We start from the raw sequence: 13,665 nt of genomic DNA, 5'->3' as shown, positions 1-13,665 counted from the left end.
CGACTTCTTTTATCTATTAACTTTCTCGGCGTGGATATAGTTAATGATGATGGACTCCACTTGTGATGATGTGATGATATCACCATATCTCTTTCTCTCGAGTGCTCCGCATCTCGCCATCATCACCATATCCGTCCGAATCCAGCGGCCCTGATTCGCTTTAATCACAGCTCAATCCTCTCCGTTCCAACCTCGCCACGATGCCGGAACCAGATCAGGGACCGCACCCGGCGGATATCCACGATTTGCAGCCGGACCACCCCGCCCAGGTGATCGGCGCCGGAGATGAGAGGGCGGTGGCGGAGGAAGGCGGCGGCGTCGATGCGGCGGGGCCGCTGATGAGCGCCGCGTCGAACCAGCTCACGCTTCTCTACCAGGGCGAGGTCTACGTCTTCGAATCCGTCTCCCCCGAGAAGGTCGAATTGTTTCTATTCTTCTTGCTTAAATTTCTTTTGGGCATTTCGTCGAATAGGAAGTGGGTGCGGTTATTTGTTCTTCCAGTTTGTTCTATTTGAGATGAGATGTCGGATAAAAAAGATTTTTGTTTATATACAAATGCTTTTGAAAAATGATACCCTTTTGCTCGACTCTACTGACCTACTTTTGTATGAATTGTAGAATTTAATTATAACATGAAGTGTCGCACTTATTCTCCTAGAATATCGAGAGAACCATATATTTCAACAACTTTTACTAATTAGAGGCCATCCATAAGGAGCACAACCAAGTAAATTGCAGAGTAGCATATTTATTTTCCTTTTAAAAATTGAGCAGCATTCTAAATGAGCTGGTAAATGACAGTTCGAGATTTCCAGTTGATTGAATGATCAACTGATTTGCATGATCTGATGTATTTATTTCAAGACGTTTCACCACATTCTATTGGTCATAAGTATAAGTTTCTTTGCCTTATTCTTTTGAGAATTGTATAAGTTTCTTTCTCTTGGTTTGTTGAACAAGTATAAATTACTTGTGGGAGTTTTATGAAGTCTTTCTCTGAGATGTATCATGTTAATAAATCTTGGGCACCGAATGAAGTCAGTCTGGTTTCTTGTTCAGTTTCACTTCATGTAATTCGTGTGCGTGCATGTGGTCTTATGAATTATGTTGATTGATTATAACCAGAAAATAGCAATTTATTACTCTTCGACCCCACTTATGAGCTGGTATATGTTCTTGATCCAGGTGCAAGCTGTGTTGTTATTATTAGGTGGTTGTGAAGTGCCATCTGGTATAGTTAGTGTGGCAGTGCCCTCTCTGCAGGATGACAAGGTACTGCCACACTGGCATTAAATCTTTGTTCAGGGGTTTTTTTTTTCCTTTACTGTTTATATCGAGTATTGAATTATTTTGGGCAGAACGCAGCACCACCTGCAAGTAGGCTTGCTTCCCTAATCAGATTTCGTGAGAAGAGAAAGGAAAGATGTTTTGATAAGAAAATCCGATATACTGTCCGCAAGGAAGTTGCTCTCAGGCATGTTATCTTCATATTTTAATGTTTGTTCAGAAAATAAACATATTCAAATGTTTAGCTCTTTCCTATATATATATATATATATATATATATTTCCCTCTTTCATAAAAAAAGGTTTAAAAAATCCAAATCTATAGCTCTCCTAATATATTTTTTTCCTCTAAGCTACTTGTGGCTGTGAAGCATGGATGGTTCAACTAACAGGTCCATGTCAAGTACTTTTGAGGTCTGACTTTGACTTTGAATATCACGATCATGCTGTATCGTTTTCCATGATTCAATTCGGTTTGCAGATACCTAAGTGGAAGAAATGAACCACAAAAATTACAACAGGAGGAGAGTTGGTCATAGGAAGTCTCAAGATTGATGTTGCTCCTTACATCAGTTGTTAGTTTTGGTAGAAAATCTGACAAGACTTATTCGCCATAGTAGCGAAGGATGGCTTATTCTGTTGGTTAAAAGAAAGGTCCCATCTTTAGAAACTATATCCATTTATACATCACCTAACTTAGAAGAACATACGCCCTGTAATTACTGTTTCTCGTCAAATTTCGACACCAGAAAGAAAATAAGACTGTTCACTTCACTGCTTCAGATTCACAATATCTTGTCACAATCTGAATAATATATACTTATATATTCTAATGAATATTTGAAGTATATGCCCATAGAAAAATGAATTAACATTGCTAGACATAGAGGGACAAGGTTATAGGTTACAACTTCAGTTCTATTAGGTGACTTTGTTTCTCCTTCATTTTCTTTTTTCTCCCGGCTTCTTCAATTTTTATCAATGTTTTAATTACTGTTAGGATGAAGCGACGAAGAGGGCAATTTGCTGGAAAGGCAAATCCAGACGATGGAGGATCAGAGTGTCCAAGTTGTGATCCTCCCTCAATCAAAAGCCAGGATGATAATTCACGAGAAACTAGGTCAGATTTCATTCCATGTCCCCAATTGCTCATGTTATGTCCTTTTTCTGATAAAGATCGCTATTTGCAATTTTTGTTGGAAGAACCTATACTTAGGATTAGTTGTCTTAATTTGCAGTTGCCAAAATTGTGGCATTAGTGAAAAGATGACTCCTGCAATGCGTCGTGGACCAGCTGGTCCAAGGTCCCTTTGTAATGCCTGTGGATTAATGTGGGCAAACAAGGTAATAAGAGTCCCCAGTCTGTGTTAATAGTCTCTTGTGCAATATTTTTGGCATTTTTGCTTATTTGTTGACATGCTTTTCTACAAAGGCAAGTAAATAGAAGGAAGAACAGTGAGTTTTCTACAAGGACATGTTGTGCTTATAGGTCGGCAAAATTAAATAGTGCTGTCATCACTGATTGTAACTGAATTTTGTTTTCAATATATATCTCATGGATAATTTTAACTAATTTTATCGTGCTTACAAATGTTGATCTTTGCAATTTGCAGGGCACTCTAAGAAGCTGCACAAAGGCCCCTAAACTTAGCATGGAGACTCCTGCCAATCCAAATGATCTGGTGTGTTTTTCTCATCAAGAGCAGACGATATCCAAAGCAGCTTAAAATGTAAAATTGTTTTCTATTCACTTATCTCACTGCATTCTTGAACAGGCTGAACCCATCAGCTCAGAAATTAGGGGTGATAAGGCAGTTGTTCTTACTTCAGATGGTCATGATTCAGTTCTAACTAATGCTGAGATGTAAGTGCGCATTTTTTTTTGTTCTCTAATGATCATATTCGCTCTGAAATTACAACTGAATATCTTTTTAATTTCTTTGTTCAGGCTGGTACAGGAAATGCCACTGGACTGTCCGCCGCACCAAGATGAAGAAACAAAGATTGTCGTATGAGAAGTATATAGTATGTTGTTCATGTTCATAGGTTTCTTTAAGTTGTAAGAAATGCCTGACCTCATGAAGATGCTGGAGGCAAGCAGCACTGACAAAAGAACTTTCATGTGTGCAAGGGCACACAGAAGCAATAGCTTAACCCTCCGAGCCGAGTCCTGTATAACCTGATGAAGGCCTAGTATCTGTCAAACAGTTTTAACTTTTCCGAGCAAATTAACTTGCAACTTCTTAAGCTGAGCAGTGAGTGATAGAAGAAGAGAGGAATGATTAGTTTAGCTGAAATTTCTTCAATGCTGTAACTACTAAGAAGGTTTTTTTTTCCCCTTCTTTTGTTGGTCTGGATGTCACCATTCACACCATTCTCATACTGTGAAGCACTTATTTTCTCTTTTTCCAGTATTTGCATATCAACTTCTCTCGTGTTAAGCTGTGAGAATATTTAATTTTTTTCCTTCAATTAAAATGCTCATTTATTTTGGAAAAAGCAGGTGATGAACTGATACAAAGTAGGCAATTAATTTTTTTTTTTTGAAAAAAAAAAAGACAATTTACCACCACACCTATTTTTAGTTCTCCGTGATTGTTGGACTGACAGTGAGTAGTAACTCTGAAATCGGAAGAGTAAATGACTTTATCAACGCAAAATATGTGGATTTCTTGTAACAATGGGCTTTTATCCCTTTAACCCGGGTCCGAATCTGTTAATAGACTTGATAAAAAAAAAAAACTTTTGAAGAGAGTGAAAATTTATAGCATCTCAATTAAACCATAATCCTTATGGCTTCCCAGTACATGTTACTTACATCTCTATAGTAAATTAAAAAAATAAAGAAAGTTTAACTTAATCCTAATCCTTCAATTACTACGTCATATTATAAGACCTCCCTATATATATTAGTTTTTGACCAAAGTCTAATTCATTGGGGGCACTAACAGAAATGGTGAACTAATTAGTATTTTTAAAAATACTGATCAGTTCATTATTTTTATTGCCAGATAAATATAAAACGCTAAAAATACTTAGCGTTTTAGAATCAGATAAATATGCTGCATTTGCCTATGGATAAATGTTGATCAATTTAATATTTTTATGAGAGCTATAGTGAATTAGATCTAATTTAATAATAAATTTAAATAAGAGTCTATTACAGCAAAAATATAGTTTGGTCAAACACTCGTTATCAAGAAACATAAAGTGTAAGCACCGTTCAGAATTCACACTTAATGCCAGCTTTAATTGGATTAATTTCCCTTAAGATAACAGTTGCTAATCCAATAGTTGGTGAACTACTTCAAAATATCTAATTACAACTCATTAAGTCACACCAACTATAATCCAACCTAGAAGCACAGTTAAAAACTATCTAATTTTGAGCTTTGACTTTATATGGTTATTTTTTTCCCATGGCCCATGGCCCATGGGTCAACAACTTTGTCAAACTCGTAGACATATATAAGTAAATATACTTGTCCATAAAGTTGATAAAATTTAAAATCTTTAGAGGGAAAAAAAAATATTAGAAGGAGAGCTAAAGATTTGGAATTTTCAAACCTTTTGTTATTTTTAATGAAAGATTTAATTTGTCACCCATTTTTTCCCCTTTCTCCTCTTCCCCTCTTTTTACCAGTTACCATATCACTTGCAATAAATAAAATTATTCACTAAACACCTCGTCGTATATAATAATGTCAACCCCCTCCTCTCCCACACTCTCGCATCCCATGCAACTCCATCCATCCCCCTCCTCCCTTCTCTCTCTCCTCGCTCTCTTCTCTAAACTCCATCTCTAACCCTAACCCTGAGTGGTAACCTTTCGAGAACTCGATCTCTTCTCTCCTCTCCTCTCCTCTCCTCTCCTCTCCTCCATGGCGGTGGCTTCGAATGCTTCGACCTCGCTCCCGGCGTTGTACGTAGGAGACCTCCACGCCGACGTGACGGATACGAATCTATTCGATCTCTTCTCGTCGGCCGGAACCGTCGCATCCGTCCGCGTCTGCCGCGACTCCGTCTCTGGCCGATCTCTCGGATACGGCTACGTCAACTTCATCTCGCCGCAAGATGGTACTGTTGGATTATGTTGATCGGTTATTTGTTTGATTAGATCCCGTCCTGTCGTCTACTTTCTTTGGATTGCTTGATCGATATCGGTAATAGGAGATTTGTGGATTACATCCTTGTCATTAATCGATCTTCTCGGGTTTTCGTCGAGTTTAGGGTGATGTTTTGTTGCGGTTTTGATTTATTCGCGGTGGGATTATTGTCTTCGTTATTCGGTTATGTTGGATCTCGCCTTTACCGACATTTCTCGGGTTACTAGTGTGTTGTTTTATTCGATTTATTTCTCTTCTATCTTTAGTTGATTTTAGCATTATATTTGGTTATGCAACCATGTAGTTAAAGTACTTTATCAAGATTTTTATCCGTCCTTTTTGGTCAAAATTCTTTTTCATTTTGTGATTCTTGGGCAGCCTCGCTTGCTATCGAGAAGTTAAACCACACCTTATTGAATGGTAAGGCTATACGGATTATGTGGTCACGTCGAAATTCCGATGCAAGGAATAGTGGGATTGGCAACCTTTTTGTGAAGGTATAATTAGTAGGTTTAACTTGGCTTTTTCATCAAAATAAAAAAAAATTTGTAATTTCCTTTTGTTTTTGGTTATTGAATTTGATGAGGTTTGGGGTTAACACTTGCAGAATCTGGCTGATGCCATAGATAATGTGAGGCTTAATGAAACTTTTGGGAAGTTTGGGACCATTTTATCTTGCAAAGTTGCTACTACACAAGATGGAAGGAGTAAAGGTTATGGTTTTGTTCAGTTTGATAACCAAGATTCTGCAAACTCTGCCATAGAAGAACTCAATGGCTCAGTCATTGATGGCAAGAGAATGTATGCATATCTACTGACCTTACAGGCCACTACCATACATGAGTTTGCATATTTAGTGTTTAAAATCTTGATAGTTCGAGTCTCTTACTCTTCTGTTGTATTATCATCTAAATTATTGCTAAATAGTTGATCTTGGTCTTATTCAATGCAGATATGTTGGTAATTTCGTTAAAAAGAGTGAGCGAGTTTCACCCAGTCCTGAAGCCAATTATACTAACCTATACTTGAAGAACCTGGATGAGGACATAACAGAAGAACTTATCCACCTGAAATTCAATGAATTTGGCAAAATAAGAAACGTCGTCATTGCAAAAGATACTGATGGAAACTCAAAGTGTTTTGGATTTGTTAATTTTGAAAGCCCTGATAATGCAAAAAAGGCTATGGAAGCAATGAACGGTGCTCAACTTGGTAAGCTTATAGGTGCAATTTGACAAATATTCACTAGAAAAATGATCTTGGAAGTTCATTTTGAAGAAGTTGGATCACTGCAATTCCTTGGTAACAAGTAGCTAATTTCTTTATGCTGTACTCTGCTGATAAGGTTCAAAAACTCTATATGTCGGAAGGGCACAGAAGAAGGAAGAACGCCAAGAAATTTTACAGCGTTTATTTGAGGAAAAGCGCAATGAGCAGATCAGGAAAAACATGGTAAGTCTGTTCTTCAAAACTTTGTGCTCTTTGCTTGATTTCTTGCTTTCCTCGAGTCTCTTCTACTTTCACCAATTGTTTTCTCTTTAGGCCTCTAATGTATATGTCAAAAATATTGATGATGCCATTGATGATGGTGCTCTGAGGGAGCACTTTAGCCAGTGTGGTAGTATCACTTCTGCAAAAGTCATGCGTGATGAGAAAGGGGTGAGCAAAGGTTTTGGGTTTGTATGCTATAGCACTCCAGAAGAAGCCGGCAAAGCTGTGAAGAGTCTGCATGGCAAGTCAAACTTCTTAGCAGTTCCCCTTGTTATAATACTATTTGGCAGCATTTTTTAAGCTCTGGATGGCATGCAGGGCGCATGTTTTATGGGAAGCCTCTGTACGTTGCAGTTGCCCAAAGGAAGGAGGATAGGCAAGCTATCTTGCAGCTTCAGTTTGCTCAACATGTGGCAGGCTTAGCAGGATCTTCATCTGATATTGTTCCTTCCGGATATCCTGCTCTTTATTACTCTGCTCCTGGTGGTGTCTCACAAGCTCCTACCCAGGGTCTGACATATCAAGCTGTAGGGCCTAAGCCGCAATGGAGAGCCAATGATTTTGTCCCTCCATCAATGCCAGCTTTTCAACAAATTAATCTTCCAGTTATGAGCTAACATGATAATTCTTCTAATTTTCTTTTTTTCCTAAGATGCGGCTTAGAACTACTGACATAGAAGGGCAATGTTTACTTTTTTCACAATTCATTTTGGGTTGCTTGTTCCCACTTGAGCATTTACATGTTTGCAATGATCTTTGCAGCTTCCAGGTTCTCAGAGGCAGCATAAACAAAGTCGCGGCCGTGCAAATAGGCATATACTACCTCAATCTGGCCCTTCTTCTTTGCATATTCCACATTTACAGTATTCAAATAGATCTCTGGATTCATTAAACAACTCCAGCGATTTGCAGGTAAATTGAGATACAGAGAGGAGTTCTTATGTAAAGGTTTTGGTTATGTTCTTTTGCATTGATGCAATTGCTTGTCTCTAAAGTTTGATGTTGTCTCTGTATTGGAATAAGAGATGCACTTACTAACTTTATATTTTTAGTTAGAATTTTGAAGTTCTCGACGTCATCATGAAATTAATACGTCAAGACCAAAGCATATTCTTGCTTGGATATATTACGGTTGATACTAAAGAATAGTAATCATCATGGAGAAATTTTTATCATATATTCAGAGAATCCTTACGGTTCTGAATATCTTTCAATATTGATGTTTTTTTTAATGCTTCCTGAACCTTACAAGTTAGCCTCTCATCCTTTCAGTTGTTGGTTTCCTAGCTAGCTTTCTTCGTACTAAATGGCCGCAAGCTGTGGCAGCTAAGCATTCTGTAGATGCCATAAAGTTTTACAATATGTAAGCAAATTTTTTCCTCAACCCAGAAATGCCTAGAGCAGTATGATGCACTAGAAAAATGGTTAATAGCAAAAACTCAATTATGCCTCATTGTTAGTTTCCTAAATTCCCCATAGACCTGGTTTGCATGGCATCACGTTGATCCCTTCACTAACTGTCAAGGTGCTTGACGAAGATAATCATTTGGTGAGTAAACAGGGAACAAGTCTAATTCCATAATATATAATTTGCATAGCGTGTCAACAACAAGTATCTGAAGAATGGTCAGCCCATACAACTTATAAAGTATCTGATTTTGTTCTTTTTCCTTCTTATATTATTCTTCTAGCTACTCTGTATGTAGAACATGCTTATTTTGGAAGAGAAGTGATCGAGCATCAATTACCCATCTATTTAATATTGGTACTTTGAGTACTCGAATGTATCTCATTATTCATTCTGTTCTATTATGATTTGGCAAAAATCATCTGACATGGCCAAATAATCTGTTTGAAGAAGTCATGGGGTTACTTTTCTAAATTCCATTAGAAACTATTGGTGGGTTAACAGTCATATGGAATATGCAACTCTGTTTGAAGAAGTCTTTAACAAGCATCTGCCAAGTTTCTCTTCTCTAAATGAACAATCATACATCACCAAATTCTGGCATCAGTCTGTAGCCCATTGTTCTTCACACATTTAGAATAGATTTTTGATGGAATCATTGGAAAGTCTTCTCTTATAATTTTCCTTGTTGTTGTTGCTTTTGAAGGTGAGGCACCGACTAGGCCTTATTATGATTCGGACTCTAGGAATAAAGTTAGTATTCGTCATAGGCTAGAGCAATTGAACTTCACCAATGGTTCGTGTTGTTAATAATAATGCCTTTTTTTTCAGGAAACACCTTTTAAGCATGAATATTCTCAGATGACAGCCAATTAGGTAGGGCAACCATTAACATACATGCATATTTGGCGTGTGAAGTATTTCATTCAACTGGTGTTAAGTTAGAAAAGAGTTACTGGATTGGTTCAATTACTGAAGAAAGTCTCTCAGCTTGTCTGAACTTAGAATAATGAGTATTGCCTTCTGCATACTTGCTTCCACATTGATGCAGGGGTAGTCAATCATATGAATTCGGAAAATGCTTTTGTATACTCGTCTGCGTCATGATTCGAAACAGCTAGCTAGAATTACTTCTCACAGATCTTTACCACAAAACAGGTTACATTAATCTCCACATTGTCTATATAATAATTTGATTGTTTAGCTATGTTAGTATTGGTGTCATCTATTTTATAAGTATTATGGCATGCATTTCTTATTAGGACTTTGAAATGAAATAGAAGAGGAAATTGCAGGTTGTGAGAAGTGAGAACTACTTAATTTTTTGTAGGCCAAATTACACTTTGCTCTATATTGTAATTTGACTTAGTATCACTCTCCACTTCCATCAAGCGTATAAGTTATCACTTATAATATCTAAATTTTAACACTCGGTAGCATTTTATAAAGGTAAATATTGGGTCTTCTTTAATAGTTCAAAAGACAAATTGTATTCTTTTATAGTTGAGGGGTACAATGTGATACCGACTCAAAGTTTAGGAGAACAAATTGTAATTAAGCCTTTTTTGTATTCCCATCTTTTTGTTATGGTTTGCTTAACGTAATATATTGCTTCACCTTTCCATGTGCTCTGATTATTCTCTTGGCTAAGGTATTTCTCTGGTTGGTGGTGCAACAAGGTAGTGCAGTAAACGTCCTATTTACATGCTAGTTTCTTTTTCTTTTCTTTTTTCAATTCTAAAGGTTCTTGGTGTCTCTTTATACCAAACAATCTGCTTTCCACTTGATATATGTGATTGCATGCCCTTGCAGCACTCAGGACATTCAAAATATGTGGGAGAAGTGCGCCGGCATGAGATAAAGAACGAATCTGTTGTCCCATCTGCTGCTTCAGACTTGCAAGGGGTGGAGATGCTCGGTAGCACACTTGCAGCTGCTGCTACTTCGCAACAACAAAAGCAGATCCTTGGCGAGCGCCTCTTCCCTCTTGTTCAGAAGCAAAAGGTGTTCATATTTCTGATGCATAGTTCTCATCCATGATCATCTATTCACCATATTCTGGCATTAATCTTATGTTTTCTTTTTCTTTTTCACATGACAGCCTGATTCTGCTGCTAAAATCACTGGCATGCTTTTGGAGATGGATAACTCTGAATTACTGCTGCTTCTGGAGTCCCCGAAATCACTGACTGCGAAAGTGGAAGAAGCAGTCCAAGTTCTTAAGCTGTCGAATATAAAAATAAGTGGTCAAGAGACTTCCCATGGCAAGTACTTCTCATCTGAGGTTTCTGTCAACTGAAAGAACAAATTAGCCACTGGTTTCACCCTTCCTAGTCTTAAGAAGCTAGAGAGAGACACGCACACTGCTCAGTGCTCAGTCTTTTATCATTTTTAACATTTTATTAGTTGGTGCATGAGGTTCTTTTCTTTTCCTTTTACCTATAGATTCTTATACGAAACATGATAAGTTCTGAGACTGGATTGTTGGAACGCCAAAAGTGTTAGTCTAATTTGCTCTGCCCGTGATTGCATTAGCAGGAGTGCATTCTGGCAGCGGTTAGGTTTGGTTCTGGTGTATGTTTTGATTCGTGAACATCTCTAACGATGTTTGCGTTCTCTTAAGATTCAATATTCTGGAACTTTATTAATTCTCTGACCTTGGGTATAGCAAACAAAACGAAATAGAACTGTGATCAGCCTGATTGGATTTCTTGGGTCTAAGTAGCCTAGAAATACTTGTATGAGCTTCTTCTTTTTCTGGATTTAAGATCTACTACGGATGCCTGGTCTCTTCCATTATATCACAATAATAAATAAATAAATAAATAAAATAGGCCAATACCTTAATACCTTTATAAAATTTATGATATTAATCTAAGTTTTCACGGTTTCTCTAGATTTGATTAAGTGTGACTGTTAAAATTTATTTCTCTTAGATATAATTATGATAGGTATAATTATACCTTAATTATAGGAGATATTATTTAACATTAAACCATTTAAATTTAATTATTTAGAGATAGATTTCAATTTAAATATGATTTCCTATCTCTATATGTTATTTAATTAAATTTAAATTAATCTAAACTAACAAGAGATATATGTAAATAATAAAAAAATAATCAAATAGATAAATTTTAATTAAACTTTCATTGCATTCTTGTTATATCTTAAGAATTTTAACCGCTAGATTTTGATCAAAAAAACTGATTAATAAACAATTAACTCTAAGTTGCTTAATATAAAATCTTATCTCAGCCCCAACTATATCATTAGCTTATTGGTATTGTTGGAGATTTAGAAACAGCTAATGAGATGTTTAAACTAAACTTTCCAGCATTGGCCACAGGAATCAGTTGTAAGATAAAATCACTGAAAAATAGGGAAACTTTATTACTACACACGTTTATCACTCAAATTCCTATTCTACGTATCATCACTAAGCTGCAAAAAAGAATCCTTCCCCTGATAACCTAAATCAAAATTAAACTATAAAACCTTGAATCTCGTATCATCAATCGCAATAACGTTCGATGGCCACGATGCGCTTCCCTTCCACTGAGACCGAAATGTGGAGCAGCAGCAGCGTCAGGTCGGTGTCCACGTCGACGTAGTGCTCCTCGGTGCCGGTGCTCTCTTTGAAGTAGTCCTCGGTCTCCAGCTCGGTCACCGAGGACTCATCGAGGTCGACCATGGCCAATCTTCCATCCGTAGTCAAGGAGAAGAGCACCCCCTCGAAATTCACACACTCGTAGGTCTGACCTCCAACGACATGGCTCTCTATGCGTTCCATCACGTCGATCGGAACTCCGACGATCTCAAGAGAAAAAGAATACTAACAGGCAGTGGAGGAGTAGTGCATGACGGGGGTAATGCATTCGTATCTATAGATCACTAGGGAAGTCCGAGTATAATATATGTACGTATCCTATTCGAACTAGGAATAGAGTAGTGGTTTCCTAGTACGTGAAAGACTCGGAGAGAGATATATGTAAATAATAGAAAATAATCAAATAGATAAATTTTAATTATAAAAAGATATTAATACCCTTATTATGATATATATGCACATTACTCCCACTAAGTGAGGCCTTATAGGTAGAGTATAATGGTTACGTAACAGACGGTATGCCTTCAATGTGTGGCTTCGCAGTTCACACTACTATGTCGAAACATTGCTCTTTCGGTCTTCCTTAACAAACGAGCGATCCACAATGACCATTAATATAATAAAAAGAATATATATGTTAATCATATTAATGACTACTGCGATCTGCCTGGGTGATACTTTCCCGCCTTTTGTTGAGTGCTGCATATGGGATTGGGACTACCTTCCACGCCGAGTCCTCATGCAAGTCCATGAACGCAATGCACACACCTCTGTTCCACAACACTATAGTCAACCGTAGACTTCGCTTCATATCTCCAGACGACCGTCAACATCGGCATCCTCACCACATTATGGGCAGCAGAGGCCTTGGAGCCAATGTTTGCAGATGCTTGTCGCAGTCTTATGGCATGTCGAATACCGCACAAGACGGTGCAACCAGGGATTTGCATCTTGTACAGGTTATTTGGGACTGTTTCCTTGTTTTCGCTTGATGAACTGACTTCTATCATTTGCACCTTTAAGTTGATTTACTTGTTCTTCCTTTCAGAGAGTACGTGTATCAGAGAAACAAACACTTGGTAATTTCCTTCTGTTCGTAAAGAGAGATAGCAGGCAGTCTACAACGCAGTGAATTAAGGGTGACACGGCCTCACGAAGAAAGCATGAATAAAACTGATGTTGTGATCATGCAGGTTTCCTATTGATGATTGATGATTCACTTACTCTTCTTTCGGTAGTTTTTTTTTTTTTTCTTTTTCACATGAACTTAGTAATAACATCTTCTTTCTGCAGGAGATTAGAGGAAAGTATATATACCAGGAGGGCAACCTATTCTTAGATCTTGCCATGATTTGTGCTTCAAATTCCACTCAGCCAGGTAAATACATATCTTCTATATATATTATACTTTATGAAACCTAATTCATGTTACATCTCAATTCTTTCTAGTGTGCAACTTATTATATGGACTAACCAATAATTCCAGGTCTGAGTCCAAATTAGACCCCCAAATTATTATTATTTTTCCCTAGTCCCACCTATGGACCAACAGGAAATTTAATATCATGATGAGTATTTATGATACTCATAAATTATAATAATAAAAACTTTACTCCTAGTATCAAATTCTTTGCACTATTATAAGTAACTCACCGACACACACAACAAAGAATTTTTCCCCTTTTCATAAAGCGGTGTGATAGTGATCCTCTCCAATCTCCACAGCACCGTAATGCTGGATAAACTTATTCATATTTGCTATCC

The 13,665-nt window shown here is 37.3% G+C and overlaps 2 protein-coding genes across 2 annotated transcripts; both read left to right on the top strand.

The window, feature by feature from the left end:
* The first annotated feature begins 48 nt into the window (after window positions 1-48).
* Window positions 49-3,712, top strand: LOC140780330 (GATA transcription factor 19-like). The gene is made up of 8 exons (XM_073125789.1): window positions 49-416; window positions 1,186-1,272; window positions 1,359-1,474; window positions 2,287-2,406; window positions 2,525-2,630; window positions 2,900-2,968; window positions 3,062-3,150; window positions 3,235-3,712. The coding sequence occupies exons 1-8, from the start codon at window positions 201-203 to the stop codon at window positions 3,299-3,301; spliced, it is 870 nt and encodes a 289-aa protein (XP_072981890.1). The 5' UTR covers window positions 49-200; the 3' UTR covers window positions 3,302-3,712.
* A 1,270-nt stretch (window positions 3,713-4,982) lies between these two features.
* Window positions 4,983-10,864, top strand: LOC140800101 (polyadenylate-binding protein 7-like). Its single transcript, XM_073154767.1, has 10 exons — window positions 4,983-5,363; window positions 5,771-5,889; window positions 6,000-6,193; window positions 6,345-6,604; window positions 6,738-6,844; window positions 6,935-7,124; window positions 7,202-7,488; window positions 7,646-7,795; window positions 10,104-10,295; window positions 10,393-10,864. Exons 1-10 carry the CDS (start codon window positions 5,168-5,170, stop codon window positions 10,588-10,590), a joined length of 1,893 nt encoding a protein of 630 aa, XP_073010868.1. The 5' UTR covers window positions 4,983-5,167; the 3' UTR covers window positions 10,591-10,864.
* Window positions 10,865-13,665: the final 2,801 nt, after the last annotated feature.

Source organism: Typha latifolia, chromosome 1, assembly GCF_019914945.1.
Source record: "Typha latifolia isolate L0001 chromosome 1, TyphaL0001v2, whole genome shotgun sequence".
Taxonomy (NCBI): domain Eukaryota; kingdom Viridiplantae; phylum Streptophyta; class Magnoliopsida; order Poales; family Typhaceae; genus Typha; species Typha latifolia.
The sequence above is the reverse complement of the archived record's forward strand: the minus strand, read 5'-3'. Positions and strand labels throughout refer to the sequence as shown.

What these genes read in the sequence shown, in the direction of transcription:
- LOC140800101 (XM_073154767.1), top strand. Translation starts at nt 5,168, where the DNA reads ATGGCGGTGGCTTCGAATGCTTCGACCTCGCTCCCGGCGTTGTACGTA. An exon ending in GTCATTGATGGCAAGAGAAT is followed by an intron (nt 6,194 to 6,344) that starts GTATGCATATCT and finishes TATTCAATGCAG; the next exon opens with ATATGTTGGTAATTTCGTTA. An exon ending in ACAACTCCAGCGATTTGCAG is followed by an intron (nt 7,796 to 10,103) that starts GTAAATTGAGAT and finishes ATGCCCTTGCAG; the next exon opens with CACTCAGGACATTCAAAATA.
- LOC140780330 (XM_073125789.1), top strand. Translation starts at nt 201, where the DNA reads ATGCCGGAACCAGATCAGGGACCGCACCCGGCGGATATCCACGATTTG. An exon ending in CGCAAGGAAGTTGCTCTCAG is followed by an intron (nt 1,475 to 2,286) that starts GCATGTTATCTT and finishes AATTACTGTTAG; the next exon opens with GATGAAGCGACGAAGAGGGC. An exon ending in GTTCTAACTAATGCTGAGAT is followed by an intron (nt 3,151 to 3,234) that starts GTAAGTGCGCAT and finishes TTCTTTGTTCAG; the next exon opens with GCTGGTACAGGAAATGCCAC.